At 44.1% G+C, this 19733-nt stretch overlaps 1 protein-coding gene across 1 annotated transcript in view; it reads left to right on the top strand.

Annotated features, from left to right (window-relative positions):
* The window catches only part of LOC121000660 (cytoplasmic dynein 1 intermediate chain 1), a 382322-nt gene that overhangs the window by 317269 nt on the left and 45320 nt on the right, over nucleotides 1-19733 (top strand). The window contains exon 14 of the mRNA XM_040431238.1: nucleotides 4479-4604. Within this exon, the coding sequence (XP_040287172.1) occupies nucleotides 4479-4604 (126 nt within the window). The remainder of the gene's footprint in view (nucleotides 1-4478; nucleotides 4605-19733) is intronic.

Below are 19733 nucleotides of genomic sequence, written 5' to 3'. Positions count from 1 at the left end.
AATACTCAGGCCAGCCGCAAACACGTTATTTTTTAACACATTCTCTTAGTGCATTTGCCCCATATTTTTAAGGAACGACGTGTCATTTTTTATTTTTTTTTTAGATATATTTTTCTTCATTCTTGGTTACGTTATAATAAACGGTCGTCAGTAGGGTAACAGCGGGCTTCGCCAATTGAATTGATATATTTTCTGAAAAGGGGGACGGATAAAAGAACCATGTGACCAAAGCCATTCAGTAAAAGACTGATTTAATTCCATAATTACACTGCAGATTCCTGTAGCTTCATTTACATGTAGAAACAAAAAAAAAAAAAAAAAAATCATCCCCTGCTTCATTCATTCCAATTTTTTAAGTGAATTTTTTGAAAATTTTTGAGAATTATTATATATTTTTTTAAAATCATTCCAGATTACGTTTTTTTTTTTAACATTTGGCATGGCACCACTAGGGGTTAAGGATTGAATCTCCTTGTACACAGTCCAGCCAACAGCTTAGTACATGGCATTTACATGAATATACTTTTCTCTCCAGAGCTTAAATCCCATCCGCCATTTAATAATACGTTAGGAGGGCCCTGCATGGAGAAATAGGGGTATTCCGCAACCCGTCGAATGCGGCCCGGTACAATAGTATTTGTATTAAATCAAATAGTAGTCTCATCTCTGCCAATTGCTACCCCCGTCCAATCGCTAAAGGACTGTGTCAGTACAGTAGTTTAACTCACATTGAGAATTGTAGAGTAGTCGCAGTTCACCGGTCGGCAGAATTGATGGCTCGCCATGCTGAGTGCTTTTGTTCCAAGGAACAGAGGTTCACTTTCATAGTCTCCGCTGAGGGAGCTGTGACAAAAAGAGACGCCATGAGCATCCAGATATTAATGTGTCAGACCAAAAAAAACACTGTATTTAGCCCGGAATTTTTTTTCTGTATTGAGTGGACGGCCATTAGAACAGCTGGCATCCTGCATAGAAATCCGGACCGACGCCCGTTCTACCCAATTTTTATTTTTTAATTTTTTTTATGTTTCCAAGTTATATTTTAGTACAGACAAAAAGGTCTGTTTATACACCCTTCCGTATGGCGGACGGGCGTCAATTTTTTTTTTAAAGGTAGGGCAAAATATATCGCGCTACGTGGCTTTGTTATAAAAATGGAAAGGGATACATCAGGGCAAAGTATATAGGTTTATATAGGCGTCTGTAATAAAGGCATAAAAGTAAATAAATGATTGTGTAAATAACTATAAAAACAAAATGCATAAAAATGCAAAAAGAATGTATGTAATTAAATGAATACAGGGAAAAACTAAAAATAATTTTTTTTACTTCTATTGGGCTAAGACCTAGTATTGTAAGGCTTGTGTCTGGTCGGACAGATGTTCGCCTGTTTTCTTAGGCCTCATTCATACTGAAATAATTATGAAGCTTGAAAACAGGTCGTGTTTACTTCAGTTTTTCGGTCCGTATTTGGCACATCCGGAATTTTTTTTTTTTTTTTCCTGATGTTGGACATTGGTTGAAGCTTTTTTTTTTGGGGATAAAATGGCTTGCGTTGACATTAGGGACGTTTCAAGTAAAGGACTTAAAAAGGCTCATGAGAGAAATCTTAGGGAATGTTCACACAATGGATTTGAAACCGCGCTGACAAAATTAGCTGATTTTCTGGTTTTTGGGGCGTTTTTTTTTTTTTTCCCAGCTTCCCTTTCACTTCAATGGGAGAATCAGCGCGGATTCCGCTCCAAGACAGAGCAGCGAGCTGCTTCTTTTTTCCACGTTTGTTTTTTTCAGCGTGGAAAAAAAAAGATTGGGAGTGTTTTTTGGCGCAGAAAACGAATGAAAATCAGTGGCAAAAAATGTTTTGTGAACGGGCCCTTAGGGTGTATTCACATGGTCAGACACTGCTTTAGGGCTCAGGCACACAAACGTATTTTCTTTCCGCTTCCGTTCCGTTTTTTGTTTTTTTGCGGACCGTATGCGGAGCCATTCACTTCAATGGGGCTGTAGAAAATACAGAAGGTACTACGTGTGCATTCCGTTTCCGTTTGTCCACATGGCCGTTCCGCAAAAAAGTAGCCCATGTCCTATTATTGTCCGCAAATCACTGTCCGAGGCCCCATTCAAGTCAATGGGTCCGCGAAAAATATGGAACGCACACGGAACACATCCGTACGTCATCCATACTGTAGAAATGCTCTGCCCAGCCCATATTACTCATGTGTTTGGTGATTAATAAGTTAGTGTTTCCGTTTCCGATACGCAAAAAACGAATCAAACACGGAAACCATACGGATATGTTTTGTGCAATAACGAAACGGAAGAGGACTTAAATTAGAGGAAAAATAAACTCAGATACTGAACGGATCCGTGAAAAACGGTCGTGTGCATGAGCCCTTACTGCTACAAAATATTACGTGAGCCCAAATTATACAGATGAGGTTTAGGTCGTATTTACACATACAATTTTCAGTCCAGTTTCTGGTGCAGTTTTTTTTAGCCAAAGCCAGGAGTGGATCCTAAACAGAGCGGAAAAGGCATTGCTTTACTTTATTGTACTTATTTCTTAATTTTGGCTAAAAAATTAAATAAATAAATAAAACTGCACGAAAACTGCAGGTGTGAATACGGCCTTAGGCAACTTTCACACTTGCGGCAGAGAGATCCGGCAAGCAGTTCCGTCGCCGGAACTGCCTGCCGGATCAGGCAAAATGTATGCTAACTGATGGCATTAGTAAGACTGATCAGGATCCTGATCAGTCTTAAAAATGCCTGATCAGTCGAAAAAATGCATTGAAATGCCGGATCCATCTTTCCGGTGTCATCCGGCAAAAACGGATCCGGCATTTATTTTTTCACCTTTTTTTCAGTCTGCGCATGCGCATACCGGAAGGACGGATCCGGCACTAATACATTCCTATGGGAAAAAATGCCTGATCCGGCATTCAGGCAAGTCTTCAGTTTTTTTAGCCGGAGATAAAACCGTAGCATGCTACGGTTTTCTCTTTTGCCTGATCAGTCAAAACGACTGAACTGAAGACATCCTGATGCAAACTGAACGGATTACTCTCCATTCAGAATGCATGGGGACATACCTGATCAGTTCTTTTCCGGTATAGAGCCCCTGTGACGGAACTCTATGCCGGAAAAGAACAACGCAAGTGTGAAAGTAGCCTTAGATGGATGTGCAAATCTGGCCATAGACACACAGTGCTTATTCGCTAGGTCAGTACAATGCATAGCGCTCCAGCAATATCCAGTGATGCTGGCCATGCTTATGAGTTGAGACCGCCGTACCAGTTTGGCCCGCCATCACCCCCAACTTCTCGGTAAACATGAAGATGCACTTGGCTAATATGGGCCATTTTAGTGGGAGAGGGTGACAGGGGCACAAGAAAGGATCAGGATGGTGAAGGTTTTTTCTTGATATCTGTTGTTGGGAGGACTGTTAGGGTACAGCATGCCACCTAAAAGCCACACCTACCCACAATGGCTGATTTTGGGCAAGCTGAATCGGATGTGTAGGAGCAGCTCAGGGGGTAGCCTGCTATGTGCAGTCGCTTACTGATGATAAACTGACCACAGGGCGTCCCATTGCTAGAATTCACAGTGATCAGGTTAATCTATGTAGGAGCCTGGCAGGAAGTGTTCAGTTTCCCTGCAGCGCCTCCGCAGGGGAAATTAAGTATTACACAGTTCTCATGGAAATCAGTTGACTGTCCATATAATGCACTGACCTGCTAGGTCCTCCAGAGGTGGAGTAGGCAATAATACATGAAGGTCCTCAACGAGGAACCCCCTCTGCATCAAAAAGGGTTTTCTAAACTGGACAACCCCTTTTAAATTTCTTATATTTGATTTCCCTTCCACATTCCAAAATCATCGCTTCATTAACTTTCCATGGACTTGGCAGTGCTGGGGCGGGGGATGTGTTTAAGGCCGGCTTTAGACCGAATCCCACTCAGGAAAAATCTTATTAGGTACCTTCTTGCTGACAGGCTCCCTTTAAAGGACAGGCAAAAGAACTCACTCCCGAAAGGAGTGCAGTTGCATAGAAGACATATTTGCGCATGGAGAATAATGGTGTAGAGTGATGGTTTATCTGTCAGTTAGGCAGACATGCTGGGAGTTGTAGTCAAGGAATGTTCCAAGTTATCAAGTGCTCAGAGCCGCACGGCCGGATGTTAGGCTGTTGTGGTCTGCACTGCATACTTTTCGGGAATAACAGGGAAATAAAACTCTGTGCCATATATTACGGAAAAATATACCTTGTATTTTTTTATTAAATTTTTTTGCCCAGTGGGGGATGTGATCCGAGAACAATAAATCCCTGTTTTCCCACGCCAGGAGTTACCAGGAGATGTCTGCAGGGGGGCGTGCAACCCATCTAACTGCACTGACTGTTTTCAAGTCTGTATTATCTTTGTCCTCGCCCACCGTAGTAATAGTTTTTATGTTTTCTTTTTCCAACAAAATGGAAGGTCCCCACTGCGAGCACAACCGTGGAAGGAGCGTCCGCGCTCAACAGGGTCCGCTGGGCTCAGAGCGGCCGAGAAGTGGCGGTCGGCGACTCCGAAGGACGGATCTGGATCTACGATGTCGGAGAGGTATGAAGCATGTGATATATGTACCAGTCAGGGGTGAGCTTTCATTCAGTGTTATACGATTGATTGTCATTGGTGAAACTTTCTAAAAATCCCATAATAAAGGGCCGCATGCTGCATCATGGTGGCAGTAGGGTTTCTACATTCTTTCAGCTTGTGACCGTTGTCACCTGACAAGCTATACTCGCCTTACCGATCCCCTGTCACTCCTGTTCCGGTGCTTTCTGGATCTCATCACGGTCTCTACTTTATGGTCTCTCTCAAGACAGACGTGCACCACTGCAGCCAATCACTGTCTGTAGCAGATTAGGGATTGGCTGCAGCGTCACATGTCCCTAGTGCCGCAAGCAATGGAATGGGGGGGGGGGCAGAGGATCGGTGAGCTGAGTATTACTTCATTATTTTACAGCATAGAAAGCTATCTATCTATTATCTATCTATCTATTTATCTATCTCTATCTATCTATCTATCTATCTATCTATCTATCTATCTATCTATCTCGTATCTATTATTATATATCTCATATATATCCTATATATCTGTCTCTGTCTCTGTCTATCTATATATCTCTATCTTATATATGTCTATCTATCTATCTATCTATCTATATCTCATATATGTCTGTCTATCTGTCTGTTCACCTATCTATCTGTCTGAGATGGGAATACCCCTTTGATAGTTGATCCATTACTTTCTACTACAGTAAAACCTCTTTGCGACAACCAAACAAAATTCAGTTCAATATGGCCTCCTGGAGAGGTGGTCTTCTCAAAGAAGATGGTCAGTAGGTAAAGTATATGACAGGACTAAAATCTCTCACAGGAAATCTGGTCTAGATAAGGAGGTGGCCATTTGGAGGGGCCTCACTGTAGCTCTGTGCCCTCACCCTCATTTCTCTAGTTGGTGGTGGTAAGATCAGTGGTCTGCTCTCTGCAGCTTCCAGGCAGTTGTGGTGATATAAGCTGGACTGGAGGAAGAAACATCAACAGCCTTGGATATATCTATTATGTTACGCTGATAGCTAAAACCAAGGAAACCCAAAGGAAATTCTGAGAATTACGATGAGAAGAAAGCTTGTCATATAACTCCATGCACTCCTCCTGCCAACAATGAAAACCTTACTGAGCTTGAGGATGGTGGAAACTGTGTTAAGTTTGTCTTTTCTTTAAGGGGTTGTCCATGGTATGTAATACGTGACCACTTAAGTTCATAAATTGCACCACATCTGTTGACATTTACGTAAATTTTGCTGAACTGCAATACCAGACACAGCCCATTCACAGGTGTGGCGCTGTTTCTAGAATAAGGGAGCCATGTTTTCCTGATCCTGGACCACTTCATGCTACAGACATCAGTTTGTTTTTTTTTACACAAGAAGTTACTGCCTGTCAGCAAAGATTGATAGGTGTTCTGCACTCTTTTATATCTCTGTATCTGCAGAGCTTGGGGTTTTTGAAGGCTAAAATTTCCAACGCAAGGTGCCAAAAATAGGAATTTCCAAATGGAACAGGTGACACAGATAGTAGGCCCTGTCGAATAAAAATGGCTGACAGGAAGTAACCTCCCTTTGTACCATAAACTTAGGAGAGGAGATGTCTGGAACACAAATGAATGAGCGGATAAGAGAAAAGCTGAACATAGATACATAAGGGTTCAGGAGAACTATTATGTTTATTTTTTTATTTTTGGAGGTGACCAGATGACAGAGTATTTAGGTCCTTGAGAGCTAAAATGGCTGACGGGGAGTAGTCAGAAACTGATGAGAAGAAAACACAACTCAACGAAAGGAGTCTGTTGGCCAGTATTCGTGTTTGGCTAGAGGAGCATTTTAGTTGATGTCCTACCACCTTCTTGAAAGGGATTGTCTGTTCAGAAAACAACTGCCGTGCCAGTCAGGTGATATTTTCAGGTCCTGCCCCTGGCAACCACCAAAAATCAGCCAACTATAAAATATTATATGGTTGCCCATGTAATGGACATCTATGTAATACAAGGACGGCTCGATTTCCCCAAGTACAGGGCATCGCTCTGTCCTAGTTTATAAAGGGAGGTCCGAGCATCGCCTATGATCGTCGATGTGACCTTATAGACCATATGGACTGTGGTTAACTGGGCCATCTCTGTTTCTTCTTCCTTTTCATTAGCATAGGTTGTCGATGTGTCCTCCTTGATCATGGTCCTGCATCCCTTATAATATTATCTCAGAGTAGACTGTTAGTGTTATACCCATGTCTAACTTTGCCCGTCTGACACTTCTTCTAAGCCAACTTTCAAATGACAATGTGCCTTCAACCTTTTCACTATGGGGGTGTGGGTGTGTGGTTTCAGGACAATTTTCATTACTTATGATGCACAAAAGTAAAAACTATACAATTTTGGGCGTCATCATGCAATTTTGAATTAAAGCTGTGAAAGTCTTAAATATATATCATTTCCTTAAATAGAAGTTCAAGATATCCATAGTTCATCCATGTCCCTTATATCTACGTATATGTCAACATGTACATATCATCAAATATTCACCAAAAATAAAGAGATTAAATAAATCTCTGCAATTTAGATGCCATTAAATATCTGAGTCACAGAGTTGACAAGTGGCCTGATGAAGTACAGGGGATGATTAGATCAGTAGCTGCTTTCACTCTTTGCTTGGTAACATTTCCAGTATCCTTCTGGGGTCACTGGTACAGGATGAATGATGACCGTAACACTCTAAGATTGGTAAAGAGGGGTGATGACATGAAGAAAAGTTCCTCTATCCCCCTCCCTCGAGGTCACTATGGGATGTACAGGAGGAGAGACAACTGTAAAAGTGGCCATACACATTAGGTAGAAGTTGGTTGAGGGTTGAACAGCAGTTGGACAGTCATCTGGTTGAAGATTGATTCACAGACATGGCCACACGTAGTACATGTTGGCCATTACAGTTCCTCAAACTAGCCATACACATTCAATGAAACTGGGCGATGGACTAAAGATCTTTCTGGAAACGTTCTTTCAAAGAAAGATCTTTCATCCACAAATGATCTTCCTTTGAACGAAAGTTCTTTCGTCTGACTATCGGACAAAACTATTGAACATGGGCGACTTCTTTTCACACAGTGATGGTCTGTCATTGGGCTGCTAAAACGATTGTTCGTCAATGAATTTTAACAGATTTGTTTTGGCTAAAATTATCTGTTTTGATAAACTTTAGACTAATGTGTGTGACCACTTTAGGCTACTTTCACACTTGCGTTATTCTTTTCCGGCATAGAGTTCCGTCACAGGGGCTCTATACCGGAAAAGAACTGATCAGGTATATCCCCATGCACTCTGAATGGAGAGTAATCCGTTCAGTTTGCATCAGGATGTCGTTTTGACTGATCAGGCAAAAGAGAAAACCGTAGCATGCTACGGTTTTCTCTCCAGCGAAAATAAGAAACTGAAGACTTGCCTGAACGCCGGATTCATCATTTTTTCCCATAGCAATGAATTAGCGCCGGATCCGGCATTCAGAATACCGGAATGCCGGATCCGTCGTTCCGGCATGCGCAGATCGGTAAAAATGGGAAAAAATGTACAAGACGGATCCGTCGGTCCGCATGACAAGCGGAGAGACGGATCCGTCCTTGCAATGCATTTGTGAGACAGATCCGCACCCGGATCCGTCTCACAAATGCTTTCAGTCAGCGGCAGATCGGCGGATCCGGCGGGCAGTTCCGACGACAGAACTGCCCGCCGGATCACACTGCCGCAAGTGTGAAAGTAGCCTTAACAGGCTGTGAGTAGTAAAGGGGTGATGACATGAAGAAAAGTTCCTGCATCACCCTGGGCTCACTCGACGCAGTAAAGGGGGAGAGATGACAGTAATAGATTGTAACGGAGTGAACGGAGCTTGAAGCAGAAGGCTCCGCGCTCTTTATAGTTTCTGGTGCCGGCAGCTGATCGGCAGGGGTGCTGGGTGTCCGACCCACCCACCGATCTGATTAATGACTTATCCTCTTTAAGGATTCATCCACATAATTCTGAAGGGGAAATATCTGTCGCATATTTAACAATTATCCCAACTTGACCAAATGTTTAACCAACCCTTTGTATATTTCTGCTCTTATATAATATTCTTTCATGATCCCTTACTTTATGTACCTGGTTATGCCTGTAAATTTGGAGACTCTTTAGACATCCAAACTTTTGTAATAATCTTGCCAAAATATACTCAGTTACTCAAAAATTCTGTAGCAACATATAACCTGTGAAGAATATTAAATTGCACCCCAATGTGATTACCATTCAGTGATACTCTCCCCGTATTCCTATATGTCCTATTCCAATACTCTTGATTCAGGCCTCTACATCCCCACTCCACCCCAGTTGACTAGGAAAGGGTGACTTATCTCCTCTAAGGAACCGCAAAATATTAATTTATATACTTGAGGCGTCCTCCCCATACTTCCTGGTTCTTGTACCAAATAATCAATACACTCATTGGATTCAATATCCAGCAACACGGAGTCACTGGATCTAAGAAATGGTGAATATACGGTAATTGATAATTCCTACGCCAGTTCCCACGATCGAGAAGTATCACCCGGTTTAAATACCGGTAAAATATAATATATACCCATTCTGTTTCAAAACCACACATCAGACATGTTAATAATCTCCTTTAAATTAGAATTGCCACATAAAGGGGTAAATCCAGGTGAACTCCTAATACCAACCATCTCTTTCAAAGTTATCCAACACTTATTAAAGGTATTGTCCCAGGAAAAATATTCTGCAGTTTTCAAACCAGCTCTTGGATCTGAACACTTTTGTGATTACATATAATTAAAAAATGTAGTATAGCAGTTCATGCTCCGATGCTCTTCTTAGCCATGTGCTGAATAGCCTACTGGACCCCAGTGACTATAAAGGAATGCGGTGGGGATTCGGTTGGGCAAATTCCATTGTGTTCAGCAATTTTTGCCTCGTTGAATCCTAGCTGATGTGCCGGCGAGAGGCCGGATCCCTGCCGCATCCCATTATAGTCAATGGGGTTGAGTTCGCATACAGCACTCTCCGGCTATGCCGGATCATGAGAACTCCGGCAGATTTCTTTGATATATGTGTGAAAGTAGCCTTAGTCTTGAAAATTAATCGCATCAAATTAAGTTTCACATATTTTTTCCAAATTCTTTGTAATTTTGATACCCAAATATTGACTGAAGGTAGGCAGAGGCACTTCCTCTAATGGAAGAAGAGTAGTCTTGACCAATTAATTTCACGTCCGGATAAGTGCCCAACCTCCTCCACCGCCTGTTTTAATCTTTGGAAGGGGTATTGGCAGTGTCCCTCATACAAAACAGAATGCCGTTTGCCTGGAGAGGTCTTGTTACGACTGCCACCGGGACCGAAGCCACGATTCTCACTATTCTGCCTGATAGATAACGCCAGTGGTTTATCAAATATGTCAAACAACAATGGGAACAAAGCACAGCCGTAAGGTGTAACTCTGGATACACAAATAGTTAATTCAAGTCTCCCGTTACTATTTAATTTAGCACTTGGGGAGCTGTACAACTACTTTACCCAACCGATAAAAAACTTGTCCATGGCTCTACAGAGGAAGTCCCACTCCACCGTCTCAAACTCCTTAGTGGCTTCCAAAGACAGGATGGAGCCGGACCCCCTCCAGCAACGAGAAGACGTAAAGTGTATTTGTTTTGGATAAATTCACACTGCTCAGCCTTCCAGACAGAATTTTTTCAACCAATTTAATACCTGGGATGTCAGTCTGTACGAATCCCTGTCAAGTGGGTCTTTACCATAAAAAAAAAAATAATGGCAATAATCGCCTCCGCATTGAATCTGTGAACCTCCCGACCTTGGCAGACTCCATGATAACCTCCGATAGACATGGGATCAACATCTCTCTGTATCTTTGATAGATTTCAAAAGGAAGGACATCAGAGCCTGGATACGTATTACCCTTAATTGAATTGACAGCACTCACTAGGTCGGCCATTGTAATCTGCGCCTCAAGTAGAGTTCTTCAAACTTCCATCAATTCTGAGAAAGAAATGGTACTCGGATATGAATCCATCTCGTTAGTAGAGGCCCCACTTGTAGGCCTTTATAACTCTAACCTTATATCTTCCTGATTAAAAAGGACATTTCCCCGACAGTTTCGAATCCCAGTAATGTCAACGCAGCATTCCTGATTTTTAATAATTCCAACCAGTAGCTTTCCTCCCTCGTTGCTTTCCTGTTACCATGAGTACAGTGGTCAGAAAAGATCAGCTCCTTTAATCGTTTCTCCCTCAAGAACCCCTCCTGTTGCCTCTCAAAAGACTTCCGTAAAATGGACACTATTTTCACAAAAAGACATCAAATAAAGGCCTTAAAGAGGTTATCCAAGAGTAAGACAGGCCTCCCAGAGTGTCTGATCCACAGTATTGATCATACCTACCTGGTCTCTGCTGCTGGGTTCGGTGTCTGAGGCTCCTAGGTCACCTTTTCCTCCAGTACTGAGATCAACATCTGTTGACGCGGGAACACATAGTCAATACAACCGTTTCGGGAATCAGATCTGTAACCAATCCCAGTAAAGACAAACCTTTGGGGAGCTGACTCCTGGAAGTGCCAATTTAGAGCTAATAAACTCAGATATACATTTCCAATACTGCTGTATTACCGGACAAGACCAAATCATGTGAAACGGCGAACCCCTCTGTTCTCCACATCTGGTACATGAAGGATTGGGAAGGCTACGTATAAGGAATAAACGCACCGGTGTCAGGTACACCCTGTGTAGCCACTTAACCTGAATAAATTGGTCTCTAGCACTCTCTGCCGTGGACCGCCATGTAGAGCTCAATTCCTTCACACTATCTATCAAACGAGCGTTTCAGTGGTGACTCCTGGTTCCCCATTATCTCTCTGTAAAAGGTTGAGATGGGCTTACACAGTGTAACTCTCCGAGCTATGGATTCAATAGGGCCACATTTCAACTTAAGGGGACCCTTCCCAAACTGTGCAGCACAGGCATGTTGAAGCTGAAAAGAACAGTACAGACTTGTTGTAATATTGGTGTTTGAAGAAAGAGAACATTTCCTTTTTCTTTCTTCACAGTACAGAGGCGTAATATGCTAGGTGTTTACAACTCTCATATAGGGCACTAAAGCTCAATGGTTGCAGTTCATTCTAGTTAGCACTCTTATTTGAAGTCAATGGGGCTGAGCTGCAATACCAAGCAAAGCTGCTATACGGTGTACAGTGCTGTGCTTGGTAAGCGCCCGGGGGTTGCTACACTCACCAGAGCTCCAGTGAGCATAGCAGCATCCCGAAACAGCTGATTGGCGGGGGTGCCAGGACTGGGAGCTCCCGCCAATGTGATATTATGACCTATCCTGTGGATATCAGTATTATTTCCCGGATAACCCCTTAAACTCTATTATTCAGAAAGAATGTCACTGCTGTTATGGCTGACGGTATAACTGTAGGAACCCTTACCAGACCCCACCAGTCACACTCGTATTCACTCAGTAGGCCCCACTTGACACGTCTTGGCTTCCAGCCCGCCTCTACCCACTGGCGGATCCAGGGGGGGGCAACGGGGCAATTGCCCCCCCCCCCCCCCCCGAGCTGCTCAGAAGTGTGGGGGGGGGGGGGGCGGCGGCGGGCACAGGGAGATGAACACTTCCATTGTGGAAGCGTTCATCTCCATAGTCAACTGTATCGCCGTCCTCAGGACAGCGATACAGATGACTGTGCTGAGGCAGGGGAGGGAGAGGCGTGTCCCTTTCCCTTCCTCTGATAGGCTGCAGGAACTAGGCCGGCAGCCTATCAGAGGCCAGCGCAGGCCGTACAGCGCAGGACACAGGCCGGAAGAGGCCTGCCAAGGAGGTAAGTATAAGTGTTTATTTTTTTTTGTGTACAATACTGGTGGCTACTGGCACATAATGGGGGACTCTGGCTACCGGCACATAATGGGGGTCTCTGGCTACCGGCACATAATGGGGGTCTCTGGCTACTGGCACATAATGGGGGGCTGTCATTACTGGCACATAATGGGGTGCTGTCATTACTGGCACAAGGGGGGGGCTGTCATTACTGGCACAAGGGGGGGGGGGCTGTCATTACTGGCACATGATGGGGGGCACTATAGGAGCATCTACTGAGGCCACAAAGAAGGGGTGTTTTATATGGGGGGCTCTGTACAGTAGAATTTTATACTGGGACACATTATGGTGGTTACTATGAGGAAGGGAGGAGAGGAGTACTATGGGGTCATCTACGGGGGGCACTAAGAAGGTGTATTTTATACTTATTTTATACTTATGGGGGACACTGAGGGCATCTACTGGGGTATTTTATACTGGTACATTATGGGGGGCACTAGGAGGAAGGGGGAGAGGAGCACTATGGAGGCATTTACTGGGGGCACTATATAGGGGTATTTTATACTGACACATTATGTGGGCACTATGGGGACATTAGCTCAACTGGGGGCATTACAAGGGGGTATTTTTTGCACTGTCACATTATAAGGAGAATTATTTCTACTGGGGGCATTATGATGGGCTTTATTACTCCCCCATGGTATGACCCCCTAGTAGCAGCACCAGCCTCTCCCTGCTCTGCTATCCCTCTGCCCCTTCTCCAAATCCTTATTATGAAATCTTTCTCATTAGGATAAAACACAACATCAGCTCCACCGAGCCCCCGGCGAAGTGGTGAAGTGGTGTCCGAGATCCCCAAGGGCCAAGTCAAGTAATTGTACGTTTTCATGTGAAATATGTTTATGTCCGCTACACTGTGTAGTCTGTTCTATAAGCACCATTGTTTTGTGGCGGCGGACAGAAAATAATCTGGAAGTGCCCCTCCCGAGACCAGGCTCTGGATCCGCCACTGCCTCTACCTGTGCAATGGAGTGCTCTCATGCTCAGATGCTGGCAACCCCTCCTGCTAGAAACTAATCATTCTCGTTGTCAGCTACCATGCATCGCCTGCAACCCATAATCCAAAGATGTACGGTCATGGAGTAACATAATTTCATAAGTACACAGTTAAACAAGTACCTGTACAAGTGCATTGCTAAGATCTAATAAGATCAGGGGCACGAGCCCTGAGGTATATGTTTGCCCTCACCCCAAAAAATATATTGAAGACAGCATAGCTATAAACAACATGGAAGACATTTTAGGTTTAGATACACTACCTCACTGCCTCAAACTGCAGAGTTTGCTGCACCACACAGTAATAATGGTTCCTCAGGTGCCCCCTATAAAAGTTGTTCACTCCATGGTGCACCACACAGTAATAATGCACCACACAGTAATAATGCACCACACAGTAATAGTGCACAGCAATAATGGTTCCTTATTGCCCCCACAGTAGTAGTGGCACTCTTTGTGCCCCCACAGTAATGGTGCCCCCACACACAAGTGCCCTCTCCCAGTATTGTTGCCAACTTAATGTCCTCTAGTGTAGTGTAGTCGCACCCACACAGTGCCCCACACTAAATATTGGTGGCCACCCCACTCTGTTTTGGGGCCCCTTAGTGCCTCCAGTAAGTAATGATACCTCGTAGTGCCCTCAGTTTGTTATGGTGTACCCATTGTGTCTTACACAATGTAACGTTGGCACCCTTTAGAGTTCCACACTATGTAATAGTGCTCCCCCCTTCTTTGTTATGGTGCCCCTCTGTGCCATCCTCTCAATAATAGTGCCCACTTTTATTGTTCCCACCTAGGGATAGCACCACAATGAAAAACAAACAAACAAAAACACGAATACTTACCTCCCGATGAACATAGATTCTGCAGTCTTTGAGACACGGTCCCTCGCGTCCTAATGTGGTATAACGGCTACTGAGGAGTGCCACCCTGGTGTCTCGTGGGGCTGCAGACCAAAAGCGGCCCAAGACGGAATGGCAGAACCAGGGAGCTGACGGCTCCCAGCTCTGCCACAGTATTCAACCGTATCTACGTCCTGAGGATGGAGATGCAGTTGTAAGTGGCAGTTAACCAAAGTTCCAGGGCGCCAGTCCAAAAATCCAGGTCTGGATGCCTGGTGCTATCGACGCCTCTGTACATGCAATAGCTGAGCAATCTCTCAAGCAACCAAGCAGTAAAAGGAGCAAATAAAACAAGCGGTGGAAGAAGAAGACATGGTTAACCCCCCCCCCGTACCTGTCGACTCTGATCCGGGTAATTAATCGTAGATGTATATTCTGCACTATTCATTACCCGTATGGCCTAGGCTATTAATTACGTCAAAGCTCCCTCTTTTCCTGATCCAAGCAGACGACGTACAACCCCGTTAAATCGTTCCATGGCTTTATTTGATATTCTACAGAAGTTTTACTTACAGCATGGGAACCTGCGGGGTTACCTCGGAGAGCGAAATTAAAAAACGTCTCGAGCCCCGAGTTTAGCCGTGGCATTATGGGAGTCCTTAATTGGGGAGGGTTATATATAGGAGTCAGTGTTCTAATTGGCCATTACCCAATATGTAGCGCTCTGATCCCGACCTATAACGCCAGCCGCTGGTGACGGGTCTATAATCTGCTATATGAGCTGACGTCATGCTCCCTCACGGCTTCCTCCGCTTCTCTTATTGACTAAAAAAAAAATACGACATGTCCATTATTAGTCTTTAGGGAGGAAAGGGAATGTTCTCTGCCAGTGTAATGCATTCATTTACTCGCAGTTCACGAGGTGATGTATGAATTTTTACAACCATGTTATGTTAACAAGATTATTTACTCACTGCCAAAAATATAGAAGCAGCATATGTATAGGAAGGCATGCTAATTAAGAGCGCTTGTCCGGGCCGCGTGTGGCTTTCATCTAGCAGATATCACATCTGCTCGTAGCATGCAGAGTGAGATTAACCTCAGGAACCCCAGAGCACCCACAGCTCCGAGCAAGACCGAGCGCAACGTACAGGAATGCCTGGGGTTAAGGCTTTTACGTCTGTTCCAGCTCTACCCTCAGGAAGGATGACAGAAAGACGTCCGCTGACATTTACCACCAGGTATAATCGCGAAGCGCCCTTCAATTATTCATGGGCCCTTTGTTCGAAATTTTGAAAAGCTGTCGATGTGAGAAGCCGGCATGGAACGAGTACTCCTCTTCCAGACACCACAGACCATGGATGACCTCAGTGTCTTCTGCATTTTCCATGCCACACCAGTGTCAAGAATGGAACGGGTGCGACCCACGGTTCATCGTACAGTGATTCTTCACCTTTCCGATTTACCTTTGTAAAGCTGAGTCCTTGGATTCATCACTTTTCTGCCTGCAGTATGTAAGGGTACTTTCACACTTGCGTTGTTTGATTCCGGCAGGCAGTTCAGTTGCCTGAACTGCCTGCCTTATCAGGCAAACTGTATGCAAACGCATGTCATTTTTCTGACTGATCAGGCATTTTTCAGACTGATCAGGATCCTGATCAGTCTGAAAAATGCCTGATCAGTCAGAAAAATGCATTGCAATACCGGATCCGTTTTTCCGGTGTCATCAGGCAAAACGGATCAGGTATTTATTTTTTTCTCATTTTTAAAGGTCTGCACATGCGCAGACCGGAAGGACGGATCCGGCATTCCGGTATTTTGAATGCCGGATCCGGCACTAATACATTCCCTATGGAAAAAAATGCCGGATCCGGCATTCAGGCAAGTCTTCAGTTTTTTTCGCCGGAGATAAAACCGTAGCATGCTACGGTTTTCTCTTTTGCCTGATCAGTCAAAATGACTGAACTGAAGACATCCTGATGCATCCTGAACAGATTACTCTCCATTCAGAATGCATGGGGATATGCCTGATCAGTTCTTTCCCGGTATAGAGCCCCTGTGACGGAACTCTATGCCGGAAAAGAAAAACGCTAATGTGAAAGTAGCCTTAGAGAGCGGGAGGAGCTGAGCAGATTGATACATAGTTTTGTGGGGTAATTTTATTGATTTTCTTGCTTTTTCTATCTATGCTTAGAAGTCCGGTGGGCGGTCATTGAGTAAGACCGCCCACTGGACTCCTAAGCATGAGAAGCAGGGGTTTAGATCAATAAGTTTCAAGTTATAATACATTTTTCTCCATTATATTATATATCAATCTGCTCAGCTCCTCCTGCTCTATATCATGACACTGGCAGACTTTAAAGGGAGCTTGACACCTTATTTTCATGGACTAAAAATGACACATATCATGTCAAACATACCTTTGTCCCTTTTGCAGCATTCCAATCACCCAGAAAACTGTCTTTGATATGTTAATAAGGCACCAAGTGCCCAAGCCCTCCCCTCTAAATAAGTCCTAGCGCCTCCCCCTTTCCATCTAATGTCACAGTTTCCTTCTGCCAAATCTTGCCTTGCTTCACAGTATGTACTGTGCAAGAACTGTGCAGTCAAGGAACACTGGAACAGAGGACGGGCATTGGAAAGGAACAGGACTGGAGCCCTACGACGCATGCACAGTGCATAGAGTGAAGCCGATTCCACATCACACTATAAATCAGAGGGTACATGCACAGACAAAATCAGAGACACAAAAGGGCCCTGCTCACAAGAGCTTACAATTTACGAAGAAATAGGAGTGAAACAAAAGGTAGATTCCGCTGTAGACAGTAGATCTCACTGGATACTGTTTGTCCTTATGGAGAGCACCAGAGCTGGGGTAGGGAGTCTTAAAGACCTTGCAATGCTTCTTGGGAAACAGGACATGCAGATAAGCTATCTTCCAAAAGAAATAAATCTGTCTCAGTAGTGCCACGTGTTGGAGGTAGCTAACAGGCCTTCTGACATAGCTAAGGATATTAGTCAAACCAAGAGCCTTCTCCAAAAGGAAACCCATCTGCAGACACTTGTTCATCAGTACAGAGCAGGGTGGAGTCATTTCAAGACCATGGGCTGTATGTACCCCCAGGTTCTTTTGAGGGTTCCCTGGAATGGAAAAGAAATTCCTCCTGTTGGGAATCACTGACGTTGCCCAATCGAGTTTTCTGGTTGTGAATAAGAAATTGATAGGGAGTGACCTTCATCTCCAGCACCAGTTTTTTCCCAAGAAGCCTGCATTATGCCCACCCCTTGATCCCTGTCTTTTTAGTTGGACACCTTTCATTGGGCATCTTCAAGCAATTTGTTTCCATTTATATTATTAATTACTACCCACAATTCCACTTATTCCATAAAAAAATTGATTGATGAGTAGAATAATAGCGGATCGACATCCTCCACCCTCCAGCTCCTCAACATCACATTGACGTCAAAGCATGGAAAGGGGTTTTAGCTGTTAATGATGACCTATGGATCGGTCATCAATATCAATAACCTGGAAAACCCCTTTAGACTAAAACTCCCTGATACGCTTCTGGGGACCGCATCATTTTCACTTGAAGTCTCTGCAAGGGAGGAGTTTTCGAGGAGCTCTCCAATGAGTTTAGATGGCTACTTGCCCGTCAACACATTGGATCTTCATTCTTTAGTGGAACACGGCATGGTCACCTTCAATACTGCAGAAAAGCTGGTGGCTTCGATTACTCCTAGTGTGTATTACAGAAGGTGACTGTATAGGTCTTCAGTATGGAGGTATCTGAAAAAATTCCAAGCTGGATAGCCCCTTTTCGATTTCCATGATGGTTGTATGAACATCATAGATGGTAGATCACCTACTTGCGGATCCTCTCTCTCCTCTTAGCTGCAGTAGAATGAAGACCAGATAGAGCAAGAGCATCTTCCAAACTGGAGGACCTCTGTGTATGGCCAACAATATGTGACTAACTTGCCATCCAGTTGGGACATCCTCATTGATATATAAACCATGCAGTTGCCCGTTTCAGCCCATGCAAACTTTTGTATGTTTTTGAATTACCTTCCTTTCTTTTGTGTGTGAATCCGCTATAATTCCTCGCCAGGTCTCGTAGCTTTGGCACTGACAGTTACACTCTTCATCTCGGCCTCTTTCGTCACTCCTCTGAATGGCGGTGACACAGTGAGGAGGAAATGGCACTTGACAGGGCCATGACTATGAGTGCCAAATGTAAAAAGAGGCAGGAAAACGAAGAGGCCGCAACAAAACAAGCCGTGGATTGGCGACGGCTGCTGAAGATGCTTCATTGTAATGGCTTTTGACAGTGCAGAGAATGATGCTAACGACTTATTGAGGAGCTCAGCAATCATGTGCGAGGGAAGGCGAGTCCCCAGCCGCATGGGACGCCAGCTCGTGAGTCATACTGCAACAATTTCGCCCATCGGCCATAAAATCACAGCGCTTCAGTTACAGCTCCTATTAGATGCAGTTAATGTTTTCCTACTGTACACATCCCTCTGTACTGGGTGCACTTCCAAGGAGCGTGGGTGTATTAACCCTTTGGGTTCCTTCTAAGCTTTGCTTCTGAAACTGCTCTGTATTCACAGTACAAGACAGTAAAAGTGCAACTGTCAGCATGATCAACTCTGTTAAACCAGACAATGTATGGTGAGGTTGACCCTGCTGATTAAAATGACCCATGTCTTGTGAAAATCCGTTACAGTGTTCCAGAGAAAAGAGACTTTTATTCCTTATGCAAATGAGACCATTAGTACACCTCAGCTGATCAGCTTTCTAGTGCTGGCCACGACCCTCATTTGTATAAAGATTGAAAGTCTTTTTTTTTTTTTTTCTCTCGGGAACTCCAAAACTAATTTTTACATCAGCAGGATCAACCCTATGCCTGCCTTAATTGACAGGTGCTCTTTAAAGGAATTGTCCAGGATTAGAAAAAGATGGCAGCTTACTTCCAAAAACACCACCACACCCGTGTATGTGATATTGCATCTTGCCCCATTCAGTTCAAAAGAGCGGAGTTGCAATACCAGACACAACCCACTGACAAGGGTGGCACTTTTTCTGGAAGAGAGTTGTCATGTTTTTGTAATTCTGCACAACCCCTCTTCTAGATCTTATCTGCTATGCTGATTCGTTTCTAATGATATCTTTATAGCGTCCAGAGCTTTGTTTTTCTAGTAGATTTTGAGGGGGGGGGGGGGACATTGAGGCTGGAACTCTCATGAGGCACTGTGGATGCCACAGATACACACCCCTTAGTGTCTGCAAAACCAGATTTTGAAAAGGCCCAGGCCAATTTATGTTATGCCACTAATGCCTTCCATAAAGGTTTAGTTTCCCCTT

This window comes from Bufo bufo, chromosome 5 (genome assembly GCF_905171765.1).
Source record: "Bufo bufo chromosome 5, aBufBuf1.1, whole genome shotgun sequence".
In the NCBI taxonomy this organism is placed as follows: domain Eukaryota; kingdom Metazoa; phylum Chordata; class Amphibia; order Anura; family Bufonidae; genus Bufo; species Bufo bufo.
Note: the sequence above shows the minus strand (reverse complement) of the source record. Positions and strands in the feature narration are given on the sequence as shown.